This window comes from Nannospalax galili, unplaced genomic scaffold (genome assembly GCF_000622305.1).
Source record: "Nannospalax galili isolate Female #2095 unplaced genomic scaffold, S.galili_v1.0 scaffold1362, whole genome shotgun sequence".
Classification (NCBI taxonomy): Eukaryota; Metazoa; Chordata; class Mammalia; order Rodentia; family Spalacidae; genus Nannospalax; species Nannospalax galili.
The window spans coordinates 581,720-606,722 of NW_008347579.1; the positions used below are offsets into that span (position 1 = coordinate 581,720).

General features: G+C 44.0%; 1 protein-coding gene across 4 annotated transcripts in view; it reads left to right on the forward strand.

The window, feature by feature from the left end:
• Window positions 1–20,309, forward strand: part of Gfra1 (GDNF family receptor alpha 1) — a 224,450-nt gene extending 204,141 nt beyond the window's left edge. For all 4 annotated transcript variants that reach the window (XM_008844314.1, XM_017800922.2, XM_017800923.2 and 1 more), the window contains 2 exons: window positions 18,257–18,310; window positions 19,380–20,309. In XM_008844314.1, the coding sequence (XP_008842536.1) occupies window positions 18,257–18,310; window positions 19,380–19,535 (210 nt within the window). In that variant the 3' untranslated portion in view covers window positions 19,536–20,309. The remainder of the gene's footprint in view (window positions 1–18,256; window positions 18,311–19,379) is intronic.
• Window positions 20,310–25,003: the final 4,694 nt, after the last annotated feature.

The window sequence follows — 25,003 nt, forward strand, 5'->3', positions numbered from 1 at the left end:
CTTAATCAATATTCTAAATGTTTTTCTTACAATTTATGCTTGCAGAGCAATGGGGTGCTTTGGCGTCCCGTTAATCTTCCACTGGAGACCAGGCACTTGTGAGAGAGGCCAGGGTGATGGGGTTTTGCTGGAGATGCCTGGTGAGAAGGCAGCCCCAGGGTAAAGAAGAGGGGCTTATTTCTAGCCCTGGATGGGGGTGGGATGGGATATTCAGACCCCTGAGTTCCTGAGCTTCTTACTTTACCCCACCCAGGACTCTCACAAGAGCTGGCCCCAGATACTTCTCAAACGTTCCAGTGAACTGGATTGCCTAGGAGTTAGTTCACTGGGAGGAGCCAGAGCTGTGGAGTCAGTAAAACCTGAGTGAGAATCTTGGCTGCCCTCCTATTACTCTGTGACCCTGGAGCATGTTCCTTAACCTCTGTCTTCTGTCGTCAGATACTGTCAGTGTTTTGAGTTTTGTTAGATGGATTAAAGCACAGTGCAAGTGTGCATAACGGCAAGCCAACAACCCCTTGGCACTTGGAAAGTGCCTGTACTTTTATCATGATGGATGCAGTGCCTTAAAGATGTCTTGGGAATGTTCAGGCTGCAAAGAAGAGCCCTGTTTCAAGGACAGAGAGGGAGCAACAACAGGAAAGACAGGCTGAAGCTCTTCAGGTTTTGCGTTCTCACTTTGTAAGAAGGTTTCAGACCAAATGTCATCCTGCCCACTATAAGATGTCATTGTGGGGGAGGGGAAGCAGGAGGATGTTCTTTACTCCAGGCGAAGAAGCAAAGGAAACTCAAAGCAGAAAGAAAGGTCCGGGTCTTGAGGGATTAGAACTGCTCTGGGTTCCATCTTGGTGCCTGGAGAATTCTCTCCAGAGCTCTGACCCAACAGCCTGCTGCTTGGACCTGCAGTGTGAGTCAGATCCCATCCAACCTGGTGACCAGAGTGGGTCTGTCTGCCAGGGCCCTCACTGCATCTCTAATCAATGTTGATATGGGGAACAGGTGACACAATTGTTAGCAGCAAATGCTTTCAGTTTCAGAAGAGATGATGTCTGAGAACCAGCCCTGCCTCTCAGACTCAAAGCAAGGACTTGGAGGCTTTCCCAGATCTGCAATTTACTGATCCTGTGCTTAAGATTTATCTTTATAATATTTTATAAAAAGTCATCACAAACTGTTAATAGCATATGTGAAATCATGGGTTCAATGTGATTGTGCCTGCTTGTAATCCCAGCTCTGGGGGCAGAAACAGGCCCATCCCTTAGACTCACTGGTTAGCAAACCTAGTGTTGGTGAGCTCCAGGTCAGTGAGGGACCCTGTCTGAAAAAGAAGGTGGATAACAACCTGAGGAACAATTCCCAAGATTGACCTCTGGCCTCCACATACACATGCACACATGTACACACACATGTACACACAAATACATTAAAATTAAAACAAAGATGTTTATATATCGTCTAAAAATGCCATCTCCAATGGTCCCCCACACTCCACTTTGAGAAACACTATGTACAATGTAATCTTAGTATAGATCCCAGAACAGTTTGCTTGGATAACTTGGATTGCTTCTTCCTTTTGCCATTTGGTATTAATAAGGCAAAGTGCGCATAGCCCTTCCCATGAATGAACCTCAGAGGAAGCTTGAGGTACAGTCTTGATCAGGAGAGGAAATGCCACAAAAATGACATCCTTCTCCCATTGCATTTGAAATGTCAGCACTGTATTACCTAAATCAGAGGACTTTAAACATTTCATTCCCAGCTAACATTATTCATCACTCTAGATTAAATCAGTCCCTGAATTCTTGTTGAACATCTGGCAGATTGAAGTGTCAGAATGGTTCATAAAGCAGCATAAAGAAAAGTAATGATGCCTGTTCTGATGCCAACTGGTGTACCACAACACAGCTCAATCCCAATGCCACCACACCAAGCTTGTGTTAGACCACAGGTCTCATTGAGGTTAGCTTCTCGTCAGATGCTGGCTACATTCACCAAGTTCTCACCCCACATCTACTCTGACCAACTGGTTATAGTTTCAAGTGTTCACAGGAAGCCCTCAGGTCTGGTCACTAGAATGACTCATAGAACTCAGCAAACTGCTATACTTTATAATAGTTTCATTGTAAAAGATACACATCAGGACTGGCCAAATAGTGTGTGTGTATATACACACATATACACATATAGGATGGGAGAGAGCTTCAGTTGGGCTTCTGTGGTTGCTCTGTCCCCATCGCATTTTACTCTTATCATGTACAGGTGTTTGTTCACTAGTCAGAAAGCTTCATGAAGCTCAGTAGGTAAGTTTTTAGTTGGGGTTGTATCAAGTAGACATGGAGATTGAATCATTGATACCACATGGGCACACACACACACACACACACACACACACACACGCGACTGAACACAGTCTTCAGCCTTTCTCTCTACTCTCTGGAGATCAGGTCAGTCTGACTTCTGGCTCAAAGCCCCAGTTCTGGAACTTGTGGTTGGTTTTCCTGGTAACCGGTCTCCATCCTGAGTCACCTCATCACCACATACCCTGGTATGATCCAGGGTATGGTGAGTAACAAAGACACCATCACTCAAGAAATAAGTTATCTCTCAGAAGTGAGGAACAAAGCCAGTCAAGTTCTTTGTTGTGCAATGGTACTACAGCAGAACTGATCATTTTTAAATGTGACTGTAGCTTAGAGACATTCTGCCAAACTCCTCATAAAGAAGCTGGAGTTGAAATAAGAGCCTGGATGCACTTCAGCACGTTCTAGCCATGAAAACTTGAACAAATCATTCTTTTGGCCTCAGTTTCTTCACTGGTAAGATGGGTTTGATGGTGGAGGAGCCTCCCAGGGTATTAGGTGAGCCACTTAAATGTGTTCTGCCCATATGACTGTGCTCACCTCAGAGTTTGAACCATGCGAGTTTTGATTGGTTGTAAGTGGTTTCAGGGAGCTGTCAACACTAGAAAATCCTTGGCTTCCTGCATTCCACCCTCAGTAAAAAGAACTGCTCCCAGGGCAGGGGCCAGGTGTTGCGCTGAGTCCTGATGCCCAGGGTCTTTTCTGGTCATGGTGGCCTGTGAAGCTTTGCACGTGTAGACAATGCAGACAAGAAAAGATGAGACAGCGTCACCCCCGCACACTGCTGCTTTTGGAATGTAGCTTCAAGTCAAAGACTTCACAGAAAGACTGTTTCTCCTGGAGAACTTTGTTGACAGTGAGCATCACGCCCCTTTGATGGCTTTGGGAATTTTAATTAAGGTTATTTAGTGACCTCATAGCTGTGAATCAGTCAGTTCCCCTGAGTCAAGCTTGCCCAGTGCTGGTACTTTTGGTATTTTGGTTTGAATAATTATTTGTCATGGGGGGATGTCCTAGGCATTGTAGAATAGTTAGCATCATTTCAGAAGTCCCATTTCCCCATTATGGCAATCTACAATGTCCTCAAGGCTTGCCAATGGCCCCATGGAGGGCAAAACTGACCCTGGTTTGGAATCACTAGCAAGAAGATCACCTCAAAAATTCCCTTTCCCTTCCTCTCTGCTTTCGTCCTATGTGGTAAGGAGCCTCAGCAGATGCCAGAGAAGAAGGTGCACTGGACCATATTCTTCCTTGTGGTGCAGGCACGATGTTACCAGGGGACTGTGGTTGCTGCTGGTCTTTGTCCGTGTGAGATGTCATAACAGAATGTTGCAGGTGGGATATCTTAGGTAGCAGAAATGATTTCTCAGTTCTGGAACCTAGGAAATCCAAGATAAAGGTGAGGCAGGTTGAGTTCCTGGTGAAGACCCTCTTCTGAGATGTTTGCCCTCTTGGTATGGAAGGAAAAGACTGTGGTATAGATCACCAGTCCCATCTTGGGGCTCTGCCCTCAGAACCTTGTCAATGTAACCACTTCCCAAACTTTCCGTCTCTGTTGCTATGATACTTGGCACATGCACTGAAGAAGACACATTCAGTCTTCAACATTGCTAAAAACCCACTTTGGGAAATTCTCATTTTCCCAAGGCTAGTGGTACCTGTGGATGACACCATACGTGATGTTGTCTTAGGCACTTGAACTACTTCTTGCAGGAACATGCCGGAGTCCACAACCTTCAGGATTCTCACGCTGTCCTTTCTAGGCTGTGCTAGTCCGCAGCACATGTGTTAAGTACCCTGCAGGTGACATCTCAAAGGACACAGTGGATGTTAGTGTTGGTACCAAACCAAAGTGGGGTTCCTCACACATGAAATGGAGCATAGAGTTTGCAAAGGATGGGATTGAGGGAGGCCTCCTGCCAGACTTGTCAAAACTGAGCCCTAGCATACACCACGAATCCATATGACTGGCAACGCATAGGTATTGGGTGTCCTACTAACTTTTCTCATTGCTGTGACAAAATGCCTGACAAGAAGTTGTTTAAGGGAAGATGGGTTTATTTCAGTTCAAAGGTGTAGGGAATACAGTCCATCAAGGTGAGGAGTTGATGGCAGCAGGAGCTTCAGGCAGCTGGCCATACTACCTCCCCAGTCAGGAACCAAAGAGTGGTAAATGCTAGTGCTCAGCTTATTTTCTTCTTGTTATTCAGTCTAGGACCCCAGCCCATGGAATGATGCTGCACATAGTTAAGATGGGTCTTGCCCCCTCAATGGACATAATCTAGATGATCCTTCCAAAGTATGCCCAGAGGCTTGTTTTCTAAGTAATTCTGGCAAGTTGGCAACATTAACCATCACACTAAACTTCCACTTTTGTGAGGTTTCTATCATTTGTATGTCACACAGCATGCATTCTAACACCCACTGGTTTTTGTCCCATTAAAAAAATAATCCCAGTCTTGGCTAACCCTAAACTTTCCTTTGCATAATGCTCTCTCGCCCAGAGTGAGTTTATTTCCCTGATCTGGGAGCTATGAAGTGCTGCTAAGATGTATGAATTTCTATCCTGGCTATATCTTCGTTCCCTTGAGGTTTCATGGCAGATCTGTGGACCAGGTTGCCAAGTGACACCAGGGCTTGCATAGTGGGCCCAGCTCCTCCCAGCATGGAAGCTGCCAGCAACCTCCTTGGATTTAGTCTTACTGGTTCCAGGTGCCAGTAGATGATCTCAGAGGAAAGCATCCCAGAATCCACCCACATCAGCCCTGGGAGGAAAGAGGCTGTCATAAAAACGCTTTTTGAAATAACTGCTTATAGAGTGTTTTCAAAGTCCTTCAACAAGAGAGTGCTTGAATTAAGAGCTCAAAATTGGATAGTACTCCGTTAAGGCTGCCATGCAATCTAGAGTGCCTAAATGTCTTTTCACTTGTGTATTCAAGCCTACATGGAAGATGAAGCAGATAGGCTGTAACAAACCCCCACCCCCCCAAAATCAGGAATTGAGTCTTGGGGGCCAGGCTTCCTGGTAGGTACATATACATATCACCTACATTCTAAATAGCATGCATATAAATGGCTGAGGGTCAGCTCTCCATAACTGAACAGTTGACATTAAAAAAAAAAAAAATCACGGGGAGATGTTAACATCAAAACTGCTGTCATCACAATCCCTACCTAAATTCCTAGGGCTCCCTTAAGTCCCTGTGCAGTCTTTAAACCCAGAGGCCCTGATTCCTGGTTGGTCCTGAGACTGAATAGGCAGAACAGAGGCACCTGCCATAGAAGGCAAGCTGTTGGAAGCAGCCTGCAGACATCAGGTCCTGGGCGGCCTCCACGCAGCAGCTGTTATCAGATTTTGGGCTTGTGAAAACTTAATTCAGGTAATGATTTCTTTGTGATTGGCATGTTTGTATTATAGCAAACTTCGGTTCAGCATATTGTTAGAATGCATAATGCTGTAATTTAAGATTATTTTATCAGCAGCAAAGGGTTTTTATAATTCATTTAAAAAGTTGTAATGGACTTGAGCCTCTTCTGGATAGTTCATAATACAGCATTTTATAGCTGGCTGTAAAACTTCAGATTACAGTTTTTGCAGTTGTGTGATTCTATTTTATAGTTTAATAATTGTTCAAATGAAGGAAAATGTAAAGTTCCTAAAAACCAATTTAATGACTTAGAAAAATAGCTTTTATCAAAATCTATTGCACACCTTTAATGAACCCAGATGTCCCCTTTCCAGCAAAGGGGCCTATTTTTCTCAGCCACAGTGGTAGTTAGATACCCTTCAAATTAAGCACATGCAGCACAGTCACTCTGAGTTACAATTTTTCTCTTTATTCTTCTCTTTTATCCCTAATCTCCTGCAAATAGAATAAACCTATTTGTTGAGCACAGGGCAAGGAGAACCAGCCACTCCAAAGAGCCTCAGCTGAGCAGGCAGTAAATTGCTTCTCTTTAGAGATGTTTTCTTTTTTATAAACATCCCCTTGATCATACCGTCTCAACTCCAGTTCCTAAATCTAATAGAGTCACTTATTACTACCTCCAAATAGTTCATTCTTTACCGTGCTGTGAAATAAGTAGCAAAACTGGGATCTCTATGTTATAATAATTTAATTGTATGCTATCATCATGAGTAATAAAACGTGTTAGGTATAGCATTAGGGAGAAGGCATTATCTCATGATGTCATTAGAACTGCAGTTCATGTTACTATATTTCTGTATTTGCCATGAGTGTGTTGGACAGCTAGCATCAGTAAAATAGGCAGCTCTGGGCCAGGTCCACAAACAAGACCTTGTGGTCCATTCCGTGGGGGGATTCAGCCCCAGACCTCTTGAGTGCTGTGTAGCTCTTGTGAAGATCAGCTCTAGGTAGATCTTTGTCTGTATTTCATAGAAATGGCACTAGCCAGAGGACAGCCCCTGTAGCATGGATCTTTCCTCCTCTCTGGGGTACAATCTAGGGACCTGGGGTACAGAGTCCATTGCCATTTGGTGTTATAATGGGGGAGGGGGTGTATGGTTATGGTTGCTGGTTCTGTGGCCTGTGGAGAGTAGAGGCCATATCAGCACTCGTTTTCCTGAAAACTGAAATGCATTTTAAGCTAATTTCACTCAAGCAAAATACAGCAATGAATGTGCTAAGGATTGACAAGGGATCATGCCAGCAACAGGGCAGCAGGGAGGTGGGTATTTCTCCAAGGTCCTTTTTTAAGATAAAGATGCAATTGTCAGAATTATCTTAGGAGAAGATGACACTGAAGGGGTGCCATGCTTTTTGCTACAGTGAAATTCCAGTCACCCCACAGACTAAGAGTCCTTTGATCTCCTTGATCCTTGGATTTGTTATCTCTCCTGTGGGAGTGAAGAGCACTCTTACCTAGGAGGGCTGGGATAATGAAACAAATTAAAACCCTCCAGTTATAGTGAGTATTTTCTGTTGCTGTTTTTTTATCTTCCTGAGTGGCCTTTGTTGGCCACAGATAGGAGGAGTCTGTGTAGATGGTAAATGAACTTGGGCTTTGTAAAGCTGCTCTGCTCCCTTGCAGAAGTAGGCCTTTGGGTGAACCAACTGTTCATGTTCGCTTGTTTATGGTGTCTTCTCCTTAGCATTTAAAAAACCACTTATCTCAAGAAATGAGATGGGATGGGAAGACTAGCCCCCCATCACTGCACTCAGGAAAGAGCCATTAGCCTACCTGCACCTGTGGTCCAGAGGGCAGTGTGGCAAAGCCCATCAGAAGAACAGTAATTCAGCTCTGAACAATTGCTTAAGCCAATTGCTGGGTAATAAACATGCTTAATAAAAAGGAATAGTATGTCTGCTCTATCTTGGCTATAAATATGCTCTCTTGTTCAGGGTAACTTACCAGAATACCTCTGAGCACACTTAGATCACATACTATAAATAAATCTAATTTCTTGTATTCCCAACTGACCTTTTATCCTTAGGACTTCTAACCAACCGCGCTTCCCTGAATAATAGGCTCTGCAGTGTTTGAACTGTGGGACTCGCTATGTGGAGGAAAACTGCCCTGAGTCTCTTGCCCAGTAAGAAAACTGAGATCTTTCCCTCCATTTTCTCTCTTACTTCAGGCCCTACAGGAGCCATATTATGGAGGGCGATATCTAAGGGGGAAACTGGGACATTGGGCACTGGGAAGATATTGGGGGAATTTATTTTCAAAGTGGATGTCCCCCGACTGCCACTCAACTGCAGGGAACTCAGGAATGATGTGAGGCAGTTACCTCCCAGGCCCTTAGGGGAGCAAAACCCACCCAGTCTGTCCTGACCTTTGGCTTCTGACAATAGCTACATTTCTGACTTGTTCCCCATATCTGAGTTAAGGCTTGGGAGGTCCACCTTGTGCTTTTGTCCCCACCGGACTAGCTGTGTCCATGCCAGCTTTGGGGCCCCAGACTCATGGTTGCACTTCTAGGAATGGGCATCTGTCTGCAGGAAGACGTGAGCTACTTCTAAGGGTTCATGTAAGGATTATGTCAGCTAATGGACAGAGGTCTGACCTGCAGCTAATATGTATGGATATTGAGATCTGAGTGAATGTGTTCAAATCTCTCCATGGCCACTCCATGCTGTGGAAACCTCTCTGAACCCCCGTGTCTAATCTACACAAAAAAGGGGTGCTAGTCTGACAGCAGATTATTTACTACAAAGCAGGTGGACTCAAGGAAGGCTCTTAGCGGTGGGAACAGTTAAGTCACGATCATTCTTAGTCTACTGGATTTTCTTTTATTTTTTTTCAGCTAAACGTACCCTTTAGACTTGGTTTGCATTATTTATTTATCTACTTGTTTATTTTGTAGTACCAAGTGTGCTCCATATTCTCAACCAGAGGGTGAACAAAAGCATCTTTATCTCGACAGCAGAATTCTTTTTTTTTTAATCAAACCCTAGTTACCATCATAAGTCATGGGACCATTATGGGTCTGCACTCAGCTGCACATATGCAGGAGAGGATGAGAGGCTTAATAAATATTATCTGATGGTGACGAGGATGTGTGCCTGATGAGACGATGAATCTTTGCTGAGGTTCTTGCGCATTTTCATTTGTAACTGCACATTGTGAGAAAATTAATGTCTCGTTTTAGGGCTGTTCCCCCTTCTTGCCGTCGTTGCTGAATGTTTGCTCTACAGAGCACCCTCCCCCCATCACACACCCCCAAACCAAAACGTCTTTCACACGTTGTCTGGCATCATTTTATTGTTAATTGGACATAATTTTCTAACGTACAGCTCATAATTGCTTCTTGTCTGAATATTTTACTCACGAAGGAAGTTAATCATGAATGAAAACACACGGTTCTGTGATGTATTTCACAACCTACATTTGCTCCAATGTGGGAAAAAGCCAAACAGACATAAAGATGATCCTATGGCATTACAAAATGAAGAAGAAAGCCCAACTAGAGCATCCTGTAGCACTTCAGGCCACAGACAGTCTGCACGCTGCTGCTTCTGACTGGCCTGCCGTTAGTGTTGAATTTCAAGGGTGGGCTTTGAGCAGCCTCTTACATGCAGCAAATGACAGAGAGGCCTGAGGGATGACTTAGCTAATGGAGGAGTGTTGACATGTCTTCCTGGGTATAAGTCTGTCTCATATCTCTTTCACAGCATCCAATTTTAAAATCTAAGAAATCCCAGAAGATCATAGACCACTTCCTTTTGATACAATTTTTGTGGAGGTTTAATTAGCCTCAGACCTTGCATTTTTCTCCCACCCTTATCCCAATCTGAAACTGACCAGAGACCAAAGGAAAGCTAAATCATTGTCAGTAGCAACTTATAAAGAACTTCCTAGGGTGCAATGGGTAAAGTACTTGATACACAAGCAATGAGGGCCTGAGTTTGGATCCTCAGTACCCATGTGAAAGCAGCATGTGACAACCTGCATCTGTAATCCCAGCACTAGGGTGTGAGGGCTGGAGATAAACTGATCCCCAGTTCTTACTAGAGAGCCAGTCTAGCTGAATTGGTGCTTTCTAGGTTCAGTGAAAGACTCCGATTCAAAAATAAAGTGGAAAGCGACTGAGGAAGACACCCAACCTCAACCTCTGGCCTCTGCTTGCATGTAGAAATGTGCACACACACATTTGTACATACATGCATAACACACACGCGCATGCACACACACAAGAACTTCCTTCTGAAGGGTCACACTTGATTCTTACAACCACCATGTGACTGAGATCAGGGCAAGGGTTATTAGAATCGTAGCTGGTGGTTAAAAAGTCAAGTTCAGAACTTTCCCCAGTGTGTGTTCTGTTTACTGTGCCTCATCAATCAAGCCAGAACCAGGAATGAGTTTTAAGTTATGGTGGAAGCTCTTTTAACTGATTTTCTTTTAACCAACTCAAAAGCCAACCTGTCCCTCCAGACTCGTGCAAATTCCACTGAATGTTTCAAGCTGGTTCTCTTCATCTGCTTAGTCAATGAACTTTGCTGTCCCTGGTAGAGACATAGACTTCCAAAGCTAGATACATATTTTTCTCAGACCTTTTTGTGCTCGTTTTATTAGTATGTTGTATATATAACTTATTTCAATAATATGTGAATGAAATAAAAGCACAAAAAAGTAATTATCATAAGGAAAACTAGTTAACTATATCAGAAAAACAAATTCTCTCTTTAAAAAAAAAAAAGATTTTTATTTTTGAGATGGCATCTCCACAATATAGCCTTAGCTGGCCTGAAACTCTCTATGTAGACCAGGTTGACCTTAAATTCACAAAGATCCACCTGCCTCCTAAGTGCTGGGATTAAAGGCATGTACCACCATGCCTAGCTTTTTAAAATTTTAAATTATACGTGTGTGTGTGTGTGTGTGTGTGTGTCTGTGTGTGTGTGTGAATGCAATGCCTGTCAGGGGCCAGAAGGTGCCAGAGCCCCTGGAGCTGGAGTTATATACAGTTGTGAGCCACCTGACATGGGTGCTAAGAACTGAACTGGGCCCTTTGCAAGAGTAGTTCGAGCACTTAACCACTAAGCCATCTCTCCAGGCCCAGGCAAATTCTAAAAAAATGCCCTTGGATTAGTTGGGAGCAAGATAATTACAAAAGTCCAAGAAAAATTATAAAAGTATGAAAACAAGACAGCACTGGAGTTCCTCTGAGGGTACCAAACAAGTGGTATTCATATTATCAAAGAACTAAAAGTGGGGACTGGAGATGTGGCTTATTTGGTGGGGTACTTACCTACATAGACTACATTCTGGATTCTATCCCCAGCATAACTGCAAAAACTGGGTGTGGTGGTGCGCACCTGTAATCCCAGCACTCATGAGGTAGAGGCAGGAAGATCAGAAGTTCATCCTCAGCTACCTAGCAAGTCTGAAGCCAGCATGGGCTACATGAGATCCTGACTCTTAAGAAGGAATGAATAAGTATGAAGGAAAAAGACCACACAGTGGGAATCGTAGCTCATGGCTCATAGGTGTAGCTTATGTCAAATAAAGTCAGAACACTGAATTCAGCAGATTTGTCTTTTAAAAGAAAAAAAAAGGTAGCTTTGGTCAGTATCCAAAAATCAGTAAAAAATTACATTCTGATAATGTACAGGCTATTATTATTATTATTATTATTATTATTATTATTTGGAGGGAGGGTATGTACACTTGAGTGCAGGTACCCATGGAGGCCAGAGGAGGGTGTCAGATCTTCTCCTGGAGCTGGAGTTACAGGTGGTCATGAACCTCCCAGCATAGGTGCAAGGCACCAAACTCAGATCCTCTGCAAGGGCAGTATGCATTCTTAACCTCTGGGCCAGCCCTCCAGTCCTTGATTCTTAGGCTTACAACAGAACTGGCATGTTTCATTTTTAAGTGTTTTCCCTTTCTTTCTCTTCTAATGTGGTGAAGGGGAGAGTTTCTGCTTTAAATGTATAACAGCACGAACTCTTACTGCAAGGTAGGTATCAGAATCGAAGACCTTTTAGAGCTTGTTTTATGTCACTTTTCAGTCTGGGATGCCCCATCCCAATATGACTTTATTTCAGTTCACAGGGATTATCGAAGACCCCAACTGGGGTCTGAGTCAGGCTTGCTCTGGGTGAGGAAGCACCAACCACTACAGGCCTCAGCTGACTTTCCCCATCCAAGCTTATAACCAAGCTTGGCTTGCCCAGCCCAACTAAACTTGGCACCTTGGGCTTTCGGGAGCCCTGTGCGGAGTGAAGACCTTCTAGCTGGTCGTCTTAGAACTTTACATAATAATAGACTTTGACTGAGGTTCAGCCAACACCAAGACAAAGTGTCTGGGGCAGGAGGAGGTCAAAGTGATCTGTCCAGACCTCATGGTAGGAAAGCCAAGCAGGACCACAGTCCGTCCCTTTCAGAAGGAGGCTCCCGGCTCACTCCATTTCTCCTACAGCTTCTTTCCTCCTGGCAGAATTCAGCTTGGAGGAAATGGATCCTTTCCCTGCTCTGCTGTGCACAGCCTCCAAAAGACAAATACCCAGGCCCGGAGGCTCTGAGGAGGCCTTATTTATGTGTCCGCTTGTTTTACGCAGCTGACTTTACTGCGCATTATTCAGGCCAGTGGGTTCAAGTGGTTGTTACCGAGTTTGTAGGGAAAGTGAATCACCAGGAAGGTAAGTTTCGAAATAGACAGCGGCAGAGATTGTAGAAAAGCTGGCCATCTGCTTGTGACCAACCCCGGAATAAAACCTCTCTGGTTCTCCCAAAAGTTAGAAGCAAAAATCTGGAAAACTGCGAAGTGCGAAAGGCTTAAGCAAGACTGTGACTGTGAACCCACAGCTTTGCCGGAATTCACCCGAAGGAAGCTTTGTTCTTTTTACGTGTAGAAATTAATTTGGGCAGATGCATAGCAAGTACATAGTAGACTTGTTATGTAACAAATACCAACCATAAAAGTGCATAATCAGGTGAGACTGTTTGATTCAAGTACCGTGTGAAAATGCAAGTCACTCACTTGGTATCCTTCGGGATGGGGCACACTTTCTCTGTTTGTCTTACAAGAGATCACTTGATACGCACATTTAAATTGAGAAATGGCTTCAAGTTCTGGACTTTTACTTCTAGACTACTTCAAAAAGAACTCATGTGATGGTTTTCCCTAACAAAAGTCCAATTTATGCTGTAGAAGAGGCCTGTATACTAGTAAGCTGGTATTGACAAGTATGATAGATGTGGCGAAGTACTTAGTGAGAGCAAAGTTGATTGCATTTTACAGTCTGTGTATTTTCTCTGTTTATTGCTTGTATTCTGTCATTAAGCAAACAGGTTCCTAATATAGCAAATCTCTCTAATCAGTAAAGCAAGAGAGAAAAGAACCAGAGCACCATTAATTATGGCTATTTGGCTGCAGCCTGGACAGTCTGTTGCTATTGGATTGGGCGGCTTCCTCTAGTTTCATTTTCTGGAGGGAGAGCAGCGAATGCTTTTTCTCCTGCATGGAGGAGAGTAGAGAAACATTCCATGCCCCGTTGTCTGACAGCTGCCTAAAAAGCCGAGATTAAACACTGGCTTTTCTACAGAAATGGAGTCCTGGGGCAGTAAAGGCCAGGCTCCGCACAGGCACACTTTTAACTCTCCATTTTCATAAACAGACCAAACATGTGTTCACTAACCTGAACTGTCCCCAAGGCCCTGCAGAGCCTACTGTGGGCAGAAGCAGGTGGGGATCCCACTGCAAGCTATAAATTATGTGCATTCTGCAGAGGAGTGCTGCTGGCACCAAGACTGGCTTTCCAAATGCTGATGGCTGGGGTAAAAGGCAGAGAGGCCCGTTCTGACTCCAGGTAACAGAGGTTAACAGCATCTAATACATTTATTAACCCTCTGGTGCCAGGGATTGGTGAGGTCTGGCGTCCCAATTACAGTACCCTGGAAATTCTATTATGCAACATGCCTGGACTTGTCGATTACCTCCAGGGACAATTTCCTAATAGCTGCTGGAGGGACAGGGCTTACGGAAAGCCTAAAGGACACATTTCTGTAGTTTTCCAGAATGTGGGGAAGGCTTTTTCAGTACACTTTGCCTTTTTCTATCCTTGAGATGAAATACTCCTGTCTTGGTGGTGATGTCTCCCACAAAGCAGAGTCAGGAAGCTTTCCCCAAACCACAGGACTATGAATTAGCTGATGGAAAACATGCTTTCATAAAAGACATTAAACAATTCATTTTTTCAATCTACCATAATAATGGTTCAAATTAACTGTTAAAAAAAACAGAATTAGGGCTGGAGAGATGGCTTAGCGGTTAAGAGCACTGGCTACTCTTGCAGAGGACCCAGATTCAGTTCCCAGCACCCACATGGTGACTAACAACTGTCTGTAACTGTAACTCCAGTTCCAGGGGACCCAACCCCCTCTTCTGACCTCCTGTGGCATTGTGCCACATGGGTGCACTTACATATATGCAGGCAATACACCCATACACATAAATTAAAAATAATAAAAAAAATTTTTAAAGGAAAACAATAGATTTTTCTTTTCATCATTGTTCTTTTAAAATTTTATGTGTACAAGTGTTTGGCCTGCATGTATGTGAATGCACCTGTGTATGCAAACCCATGGAGGGCAGAAGAGTGTGTTGGATCCCCAGAACTCAAGTTATGGATGGTAGATGGTCGTTAGCCACCATATGGGTGTTGGGAACCAAACCCAGGTCCTTTGGAAGAACAGTCAGTGCTCTTAACCACTGAACCGTCTCTCCAGCCCTTTTCATAGTTTGTTTTTTAAAAGATATATCTGATTTGAAAGCCAGAGATTAGAAGGTTCTAGCAGGGGCTGGGGGCTAGAGATTCATGTAGGTTCTAGCAGCGGTCGGTGGCTCATGCTGCGAGGCCTTAGGTCTATGTCAGCATATCCATTATCAAGGTCTTGGCTTTACCAGGTTTTACTTAAGGGATGAAAGCTGCTCTCCCCATTTCAGACTTATCTCATTCCCTACAAAGTCTCAGAAGTCCTGTCCTTTTGTGAGCATTGTTTGTTTGCCTTTCAGTTTCCTTGGTACCATCCCAATTTTCAGTTTTGGGGAGTATGTAAGTATTCTGCAGTAGCTGAGTAGGTGTAATTTTATCTGATGCATATATCACACCTGAGTAGCAAGACAGGGATTGCTTGATTTTTTTTTTTTTTTAATTCAAGAAATGTCTCAAAATCTAGAAATAACAGGTTTCTCAGGCCTCTAAAGCAAGCTTTAAGACCTAGGGATTTTTCTTAAGTAGACTGGATCTACAATGGTAGGTTTCTGGTCCTCCATGGTCCTTGGGATTCATGCTGTGTACAAGACTTCTAAGCATGCAACCAGCCTATGTACATTTCTGTGAAGCCCAGTTCTCCCCTTCCACCTGCTGCTCACCTGTGCTACGGGCGCTGACAATGATTATCCGTATTTAATACCCTCTAGGCTAGGCATGATCCCACCTAAGAACAACTCACATCTATGTGCAGTCTTTTATGTTTTCACTTATGTGTCACCTGCCGTTCCAGTAGCCCTTCACCTTCTAGTGAGTGATGGGTAGCTCACACACCTTACAGCGGCCTCTGCTAGGTTTGGGTAGACAAATCGGGATTGCTGTACTCACCCTTCTTTGCAGTCATGGTGACATTACCAGTACCAGACTGCTTTTCAGGACGTTTGTTAAGTGTTTTTTGAAGTAGGGTTTAGAGGCCTGTTTTGGCCTGTGGACAGACAATCTTCTGAGTGCTGGGGCTGAGAGGGCCACCAGGATGAAGCCTCTTTCTCAACCCTAGTTCAGTCTGGCTGCACATTCTCTCTTGCATTCATCAGTTTGTGCAGTTATATCCACTATGATGGTCCTCTAGGCCACAAGGTGACTGTCCATAGGATGCTGCATTGGGGGAGCATGAGTCCCCCAGAGATGTTACAGACTTGGAGCTGGTCTGAATGCATTTTCCTGTGCCATTAAACAGTCACCGCACTGTTCTTTGAGCAGAGGCATGAGTTGGCAATTTAGATCTGGGCATGTTAACCCAATGGAAAGCTTATAAATGCTTCATTTAGTGTGAGGCCCAGAAATCTACCCATGCTCATGAAGGCCACGTGAGAACACATGGCAAGACAGTGGCCCTTTCCAGTTAGCTGCTGAAAGCCCCCATCATAGTCATTTCCTTATAGGGACATTCCCCAGGTGCTGTCTCAGGTTCCTAAAGTGACAGGTGTACAGCTGAGAACCATAGGTTGTGGTTAATTTAAGGTTATTCTAAGGAAATAAGGGCTCGCAGGTGCTACTTCCACAGAGCAGGTAGGGAGGAGACTGTCTACCCTGAAAACTCAGACCAACATGGTCCTTTGAGGTGCTGCTTAGCTGTGACCATGGGCACAGGAACAACTTAAGGTCACACTGTACCACAGTCTATCGGTGCTGTTGCCTTCTCTGAGCAATTTAGTGATACATTAGTTATGCAAAGGCCCTCAGCAGGGACTTTTGTATTTTGTTGATTATGGCCTAGAAAAGAAAAGGCAAAATGGAATGTTTTAGGGCCATTTGGGTGTCTGGGCACAATTCCAACCTTGAATAGAAATAAAACGTGAAGCTCCACACATTATTCTCTGTAGGTAACAAGGCAGTGTATCAGGTTCACTATTAATAGAGATTAAGAGTGGGCTTTTGAGTGCGGTTCAATTCCGCTTCCAATTTCCCCTCTGATCTTCTTATACATAACATTTAGTGACCTTTGAACAGCCCGGGGATGCTTCACAGTGTCTCATTCTTGAAGCCTGCTTAAAGGTTTCTATTTCATATTCACGGCTGGCATATGCAAATATAGGTAAAGATTATGATGCCTTCCAAGTGGCATTATGGTCAACAAATTACTCCTTGGATGAGCATGCTGCCATTTCGGCCTTGCAGGCCTTCAGTGAGTCACAGAGGCCCCCAGCATGCAGGCAGCCTGCCAGCACCATGCCCCAGGCCTGGCTGCTCAGGTCATCCTTGATTCAGGGGTGGTGCTGATTTACCAGGGTTTGCCTTGTTGGCAAACAGGCTGTCTGTTGGTGCCAAAGGGCTGCTATTATTAGGGGCGAGGGTGGGGTATCATGGGAACACAGTTCTTTGTGTGGATTTGGAGGAGGACAAAGACTGAGGGAAAGACTGTGATGCACGAAAGAGCGTATTTTCATCTAAGAGTTGAAGAGCCCTGGTTGTATCCTTGTTCTGTGAGCACATCGCTGTGTGATAAGTCACTTAACTTCTCTGGGCTTAATTGTTTGAGTTTGTAAAATGAGAGCGTTGTACTGGGTGGGTAGTTCTTACAGTGCGTTCGTTACAATTGTCTGAGCAACGGAAACTTTCCTTCCACTGAATCCTCAGGCATCAGCCCAATGGGGGTTGGTTTAGCCGAGGGGAAAGGGGAACTGAAAGCCTTCACTGTTTAGCCCTCTAAAACCACCTTAGAAGCCGTCTTTGAATTGCTGTGTTGGGGTTTGTATCACTACACAGTTCCTCAAAGGCAACCATCTGAGAGTCCCTGCCCTGTGTCTTAGTCCCAGCCAGAGAGTGGTTTATTGGGAAGCAGGAAGGCCCAGGAGCCCAGGAGCACATCCTTTCTGCTCCCTCTCCCCATGCCCAGCATTAGGAAACAGGAGGTACGCCACACTGTTCATTGACTGGAGTAGAGTTAACAAATAAGCAAACATATTTCCAGGAGACTCTGTATTACTAATACATGTGGATTTCTATTGCAATCTTTTAAAGTAGAAAGCAGGGGAACTGGAGAGATGACTCAGCGGTTAAGAGTACTGGGTGCTTTTCCAGAGGACCCAGGTTCGATTCCCAGCACCCACATAGTGGCTAACAACTGTCCGTAACTCCAGTTCCAGGGGATCTAACACCCTCTTCTGACCTCTGTGGGCATGGCACAACACAGGTGTACTTGCATGTATGCATACACTCACATATGTAAAATAAAAATAATAAATAAAATGTTAAAAATAATAACAGTAAAGTAGAAAGCACTTCTCCCAAACGAACATCCAGAAAGATAAATGAGTTACCACTTAAAAACTCCTCAGTGGCCCAGGCCCTGTGCTGCCCCCATGGTGGCCACTGGTGACAGGTAGTTCAGAGCTTTGAAATAGTCTGAATGGAGGTCTGAATGGAGACGTGCCATATCAGACACCAGATTCCAAAGGCCTAGCATGAAGAAAGTATGCACAGTATCTCATTAATTTTTTATATTGATTACATGTTGAAATGATAATACAGTGGGTTGAATAAAATATATAATTAAAATTAACCTCACCTGCTAGCTCTTTATAAATTACAGACAGGGCTCACAGTTGTGGTTTCTCTTATTTATCTGCTGCCCTGCCCTAGACCATTGATTAATGGATCATAAGTAATTACTCTTCTCTATTATGTCTGAGTTTTTTTTTCTTTGTCTCTCTCCAGGCGCAGAAGCTAAAATCCAATGTGTCAGGCAATACACACCTCTGTCTTTCTGATGTAAGTGACATTTTGTGTTTCTTTGCCTCTTTACAGACATAGCCTTTGGGATGCGGGTATGATGTATAAGATTTGAAGACCAGTAAGGTCTGGGGTCTAGAAAGTCTCATCACTCTCTGCATAGACTTGCCTTTGGAACAAGGTACAGAATTAAGACTCAACACAGCGTTGGATCTAAATGCATTTAGGATTTTCCCAGGAAAGCCAGCACCAGTACTAAGTCCATTGTTCACATGTTGAGAGACTCTGATTCTGAAATCATCAGTCTTGACCTGCAGCTTCTCTGACCTCACAGCAATCCACAGGGAGATGGAGCTGGCCCCCAAACCTCATTTGAGAGAGAGGAGATAGCTAAGTGTGTTGTGTGTAATCCTCCTCCATCATGATAGAATGTGGCATCAGAGGGCTGAACAGGCCTGATGTTGTAATAAGGAATTTGCCATAGGGAAGGCTTACTGTGCTGGCCAGATACTACAGTGTGGGTTCTGACTTGAGGTCCCACACTGAGGACTGGACAAGCTCTTGGCCCTGTGGGACTCCTCAGCTATGAAACCTCCTGTGGAACTGGCCAGGGCTGCAGGGAAGGGCTTCAACTGCTATCAGTCCCTGGCATCCATTATAATCCATCTGTCTCGCCATGAGTTACACATTCCCAGATGATTCTTTCTGCTGGCCTTGCCTGGTCAGAAGAAACCGGTAAGTGGCCCTCCTCAGTGAATGCTACTGCAAAGGAGAAGGATAGCATAGTTGCTAGGTGGCCTAAGGAAAGAGAAATAAAGGCAGGAATCCCCATGCTTAAACAGTTTCCTTCAAAAGGAATCTGTGGAGGAGCAAGCAAAAACCTTGGCCAACAGTTAGTCCAAAGGATCCGGGTCTTACCCAAGTTAATAGTCGCATCTCATAAAACTAAAAGTCAGCAAGTTGAATCTCAGTGGCTAGATCTTGGGCAGTTTTCCTGAGAGGGTTGGCCATTGGGGAGTGAAGAAGTTGGGGAGAGAGTGTGGGAAAAATGTAATGTGATGGAGTGGGTAGGAGCTGTAGGTGATAATGAAAACATTCTTTCTTACAGCGCGATTATGAAAAGGATGGTATCGCTGGTGCTTCCAGCCACATAACCACAAAATCAATGGCTGCTCCTCCCAGCTGCGGTCTGAGCCCACTTCTGGTCCTGGTGGTAACCACGCTGTCCACCCTATTATGTGTATCAGTGGAGGAAACATCGTAGCTGCATTCAGAAAACATTATGGACATGTGAAAAGACATAGAGAGAGAGAACAAAAAACAAAAAAACAAAAAAAAAAAACCCAAGTAATCTGTTTCCTGTCCTCTTGTATATCTGAAAATTCAGTTTTAGAAGCTCAGTTGAAAAAACGGTTTCATCCAACTGGAACTTTGTGTTGTTGTTTTTAAGAAAGCTTCTTGTGATCCTTCAGGGCTTCTGTGGAAAGAGTGTTGCAGGCTACATTTCAAACTCAGAAGGCTTTGGGGCATGCTGTATTTTAAGGGGACCATTTGTAAATTGGACTGTAAAGCAAACTAAGGGTATGTTTTTGATGATGATGATGATGATGATGATTTTAACAGTTTAAACTCTGGCCTCTCTACTGGCTAGAGAAGAAGATGGTATTTCTAAAGATTCTTCTGTATCTTATTTAATGGCTTTGATTTCTGATGACATCTCTGCAACCTAATGTGGATGACAAGGTGTCATCCAGAGGGAACTTTGTAGAAACAGGCTTGTACTGATGTTCACCTTTGTCTGTATTTCTCCACCGTAGTGTACGGCAAACAGTTCTGTGCGCTCCTACAAAACAGAAAACACGTGTCACAGCCAAATGTAGTCTCTGTCTTTTAGTCCAATAGAGAGGGAGAGTAGGTGTGGCCCTCACATAGTACCTGGATCGTTGACTGACACTCTTGAGCCTGGCCTGAGCAAGAAGCTGTTAAACTAACAAGAGTCAAATATAGCTGATGAAGAACTAATTCTCTTTACACCTAAGAGATTACTTGTAGAAAAAAAAAAAAAAAAACGGTTTGCTAGTCAATGATTTCAACTATTGGCTTTTTACATTTCAAAAGTGATATTATCCTCATTTTTTTACTGATGGTTTAATACAAATACATGCCGCTTGTTTCCCTCTTATAAATAGCACTAGCTCCAATATTAACTTCACAGATGCAGCTCTCAAAAGCAAAACCCTGAGGAGCCCCATGCATTATCAGAAAGCTCGGCATCACATTACTGTGGACAAGCAGAGGGAGCAGAGCCGTCAGCCCATGTGTTCTCTCATGTCTTGAAAAGCAAGGGTGCATTCATGTGAGGAACAGGTACTAATAAATGTTCCACAGTCCGATGGCACCCTCAGCAGCTGGCACAACCCCAGTACCTTGGTTTTCATGTTATCTGATAAAGGTAGCTTTGATTGGAACTGGGGACAAGGAACAAAAGTATACCTTCTCTTTCAAAGTTGATCTCTAGTAGGGCACACAGGATATTTTTACTCCTGACTGCAGTGTCTTGGCCACTGTTTAGAGCAGTTTGATCTCAAAGCCATCAAGCATCTGCCTGCCTCTTGTTCCATGACCTTCATGATAGACGGTGATTCTGCAGAAAGGAACAGTGGTTTGTGGATCTGGAGGGTCATCATGAGGTCTGGGAGAAGGTGGTTAGCACAGATACACAGAACAGGACAGGACTCTTGCAATACGACATCTGGCTTTCATAGCTGCACATCTCTACTGGGAAGATCCTAAAGTGCATGTCTAAAGTTTGGTTTAGATGGTCAGGTTCAGGATCTACAACCATGTTCCCCCCAAAGTGAATTAAGGAGAGTCTCCCTCCATGGGGTACTGGAAGCATGAGCTTGCTCCCCCCCCCCGCCCCCACAGAGGGATAGAGGTGGAAACCCTAGTGATGTTCTGTGATCCCGTCTGCCCACTAAGGTTTGCCCTGGAAGAATATGGGCTTACCTAGGGAAGAACCCAAAATGCTAAGAGATAGACCTCGCTTCTCAGCTTTTTTGGTGTTTGAAGTACATTTATATCCAGATGTTAATACAAATATAAGATACTCGGTAGCACCATTTTTCACATCAAAATGTTTTCAAGGGAAACGCGTCTAACATCCAGCACTATCTGGTCAGTGAAAAGTTCATAAAGACTCTTACTTTGAATAAACACATTCATTGTGTCAAAACATTTGGAATGCCAGTCATGTATGGGAGCACATCTCTTACTGAGCATATTTTGTTTTAATTAAGGTATCTCTGTGTATCTACACTGGACTAATTGCGTATGGGTCTGATTGGATGTCATCTACTGTAGAAAGCTATCGATTACTCCCGCAGTATACTGCAGCTCTAATTAGCTCCAGATAACCACAGAGGAAGCGGGAGCCCTCTGCGCTAACAAGGGCGGCCTTCAGTGAACAACTCATGGATATGGAACATGCAAATTAAACTTTGAAAAGCTCTGCCACCAACAAAAATCTCGTTTTCTTTTAGAGATAAAAGCATATCAGAGTTACCAAATCTTCAGTTTGAAAATAAGTTGCTGATTAAATAAACAGTGGGAAGTATCTTATTGAGGGACAACACATTAGAGAGATTGTTAAAACCCAGGTCAGGTAAGTATTCCTGTCATTCAGTGTGATCTCAGCTTGACACAGTGAGCTGGAAACAAAGTGATTTGTCTCAGAACTCATTTCTTGGAGTACTGACAAGCAAAAGCGATTCACTACTTCCTGTCCTTCTGTCCTTTTATTCCCATGTCACAGACACAGGCATGGCTTGCCAAGGTTTGGTTCCTTGACGAAACACCTCATGGAAACTGAATTTGCCACCACCACAAAGAAACTTGCATCTACATAGAGCATGGCTCTCAGAGCAAGCCTAGCCCTGCTCTGCTTATGAGGAAGACAAAAGGCAACATGGCCACACTGAGTAGAAGCACATTCATTCCGTTTTGATCCTGACCAGAACAAGTTTGAGTGTCTTTTAAAGCGAGCACATAAGGGAAGAAATGCACAGGAGGTTTCAGAGTGATGACGAGTATTTTTCCACATCTGTTTTTTTTCAAACCTCTCATAGCAAAAGTAGACATTGAGAATTACATAGGTTATTCTTCATTAAGCAAAGCTAACTGTATCTAGAGTGTAATTGGAGGGTGGTTTCCATTTTATTTTTAAAGCAATTCTTTATCGTCTAGTTAGAAATGTCTTTTGATTTACGTCTCTGTGTTCATCCAGTAGAGTACAAGAAGGGGTTCCAGTGCTGCTGAGTTTAATGTTTTAGGAGGCTGTTTCTATCCCGCCTGTGCAATGGGTCATTTCCAGTTGTACCCCATTTCCCATGAGTCTCCTTGTTTCTAAATCAGACACTCCCAAACACTCCGTTTGCTGAGTTAAGAAAGTGAGAGAAGGTGGAAAGACGTTTGAGTCATTGGGAAAAGAGATGCTAAGAGCAGCGGGAGTTTATATAATTAGCAAATTCTTTTCTTAGAATCCAGCATAAATGTATTTCAGTTATTTACAAAATAGTGGCCTCAGAGGAGCCCTCATTTGGAACAGAAGTTTTTGTTCAAGTAGTCAGACATGCAAGACTTACATGAATCAATAAAGCGTGGGCCGGCAACGGGTTCTTAAATAAGTCACATTCTGTCTTTCGAATGTTGTTCCTAGTCTCCTCGATTCATATCCCTGCAATCTCTGACTTTCTTGCTTGTGCTTTCTGTTCAAGCAAATGAGACCATGGGAGACCCATCTTTGCGAGAAACGCTACAAACAGTAGCAACAGATGGCAGTGAATTACCACCAGCCTGGGCACCGTGACAGCAGAAGGCCCATCTGCCCTGAGCTCACAGGGTTTGGAGAGGTGAAATAAAATCAAGGTCCATGGAGCAACTGCAGGACACCGCCAGTGGGTCATGCAGTGAGCTAATACCTGTTACTGATAGAATAGGAGCTTTCTTCTAGCAAAACTGCTAGAGAGTCTTGAAAGATGGAGGGGCAGGGTGGTGGTCTTTTATGGAAAGGAAGATAGAGCTAATATCTGGATGACTAAGAACTTTATTATTCAAAATTCTAAAGTAAAACAACTGAGGACGTAGCTGAACACCCTTAGAAGTTGAATTTTGCACTTAACCTGAGCTAGGATCTCACATATGTATCTGACACCTCTTAACTTTAATGTAGCTTTTCTTGAGTGTTGTCTTGGATTCTTCATGAGAACTGTTACCTCTGAATAACCTCACTGCAGAGGTCTTAAATCCTTGGAGTTTGCCACTGCCTCTGCCCTGGCACGGACACTGTGAAGCATTTCATTTCCCAAGGGGCAGTGTCTTAAGATACAGCTGATTCAGTTCCCTTTCCTAGTGATTATTAAGGCCTCCCCTCTTCCCTTTTCCTTTACTGTTTAAGTACTTCACAGGGTCCTGTCCCCTGCCATTCTTCACCTATCACTCTAAATTTAGTGCTCCTCCAATCCATCCATGTCCCTCAAAATGCTCATTCTATGGAAGATGTGTCTCAGGAACCAAACTATCTAGAGGTGATGCTAAGCATGAAGTCGGAAATTCATCTTTCCACTCCCTCTCCTGAGCTCCTCCTCCTTTGTTTTGGGTGTTCTGCCCTGTGTCCTCACCGGGAGTCCCTTTGTGGCTTCTGGGGGCTCTCTGGTCGCCTCTACTCCTTCCCAGTGGCAGCTCAGAGTGGCCTTTCAGCACAACGTGCCACCTGCATTTCTGATGGTTCTGAGAACCCAGCCCAGAGGGGTGGGGAAGGCACACAACCCAATTCCAATAAACTGCCTGCAGAGTGCTGCGGCCTACTGATGATCATCAAGGCTCCAGCCCCCCTGAGGTCTGTCTCCAAGCTCATTTGACCAGTGCAGCTGTGACTTTGGCAGGTGCCATTATCAGCATCTTGTCCCTTTGCCACCAGGAGTTTATTTTGCTGGTGCCAAATTCAGCACCAGCATCAATAGAAGGGCTTCTCTGGTTTTTCTCTCTTCATCAGAGGCTGAACTTTCTTATCAGTCACCACTTTTGTTTTATAGAGAGGCTGGCCAGAGACTGACAGCTTCAGACCTAACATTGCTTCTGGTTCACTGCCTTCCCTAGCAGAAAGTAAAACACACAGTAGGCACTTTTTTAAAAAAAATACCAGTTGCCTGAAAAACATTGGGACACTGAAGGGCTTCATTCTGCCCCACAGTAGCAAGAACTCTCCTGTTACAGCTACTGATCTTGAACTGTTCTTACAGTGCACTGTACTGAGATACTGAGGTTAACCTGGGAAGAAAGGTCCAGGAAAATGCTCAGATCACTACATTCCCTGCCAAGAGATGAGATATGAACACCCATCCCCAGAGGAGCTGAGTGTACCCAGCTAATACCCCAGCAACTCTACATCTGCCAGACCAGTGAGTCTGGAGATTTTAATCAGCCTTGAGTACAGGGCACTGGGCCTCTCTAGACATCCCGAGAATGACAGTCTCTCTACCCAATCCTGAGAGGCAAGCCCAGTGCCTGTCAATTCAGCACACTTATTGAAGAGGTTCTCTGGATTACCCTTTGAAACTATAGCTTCCCCACAAGGAACTTGAGACCCTTGGCCTCCTTGAGAACACTTCAGGGAAACACCCATCTTTTTCTCTGATAGGCATAATCCTTCAGTTTGACATCCTCTTTATAATA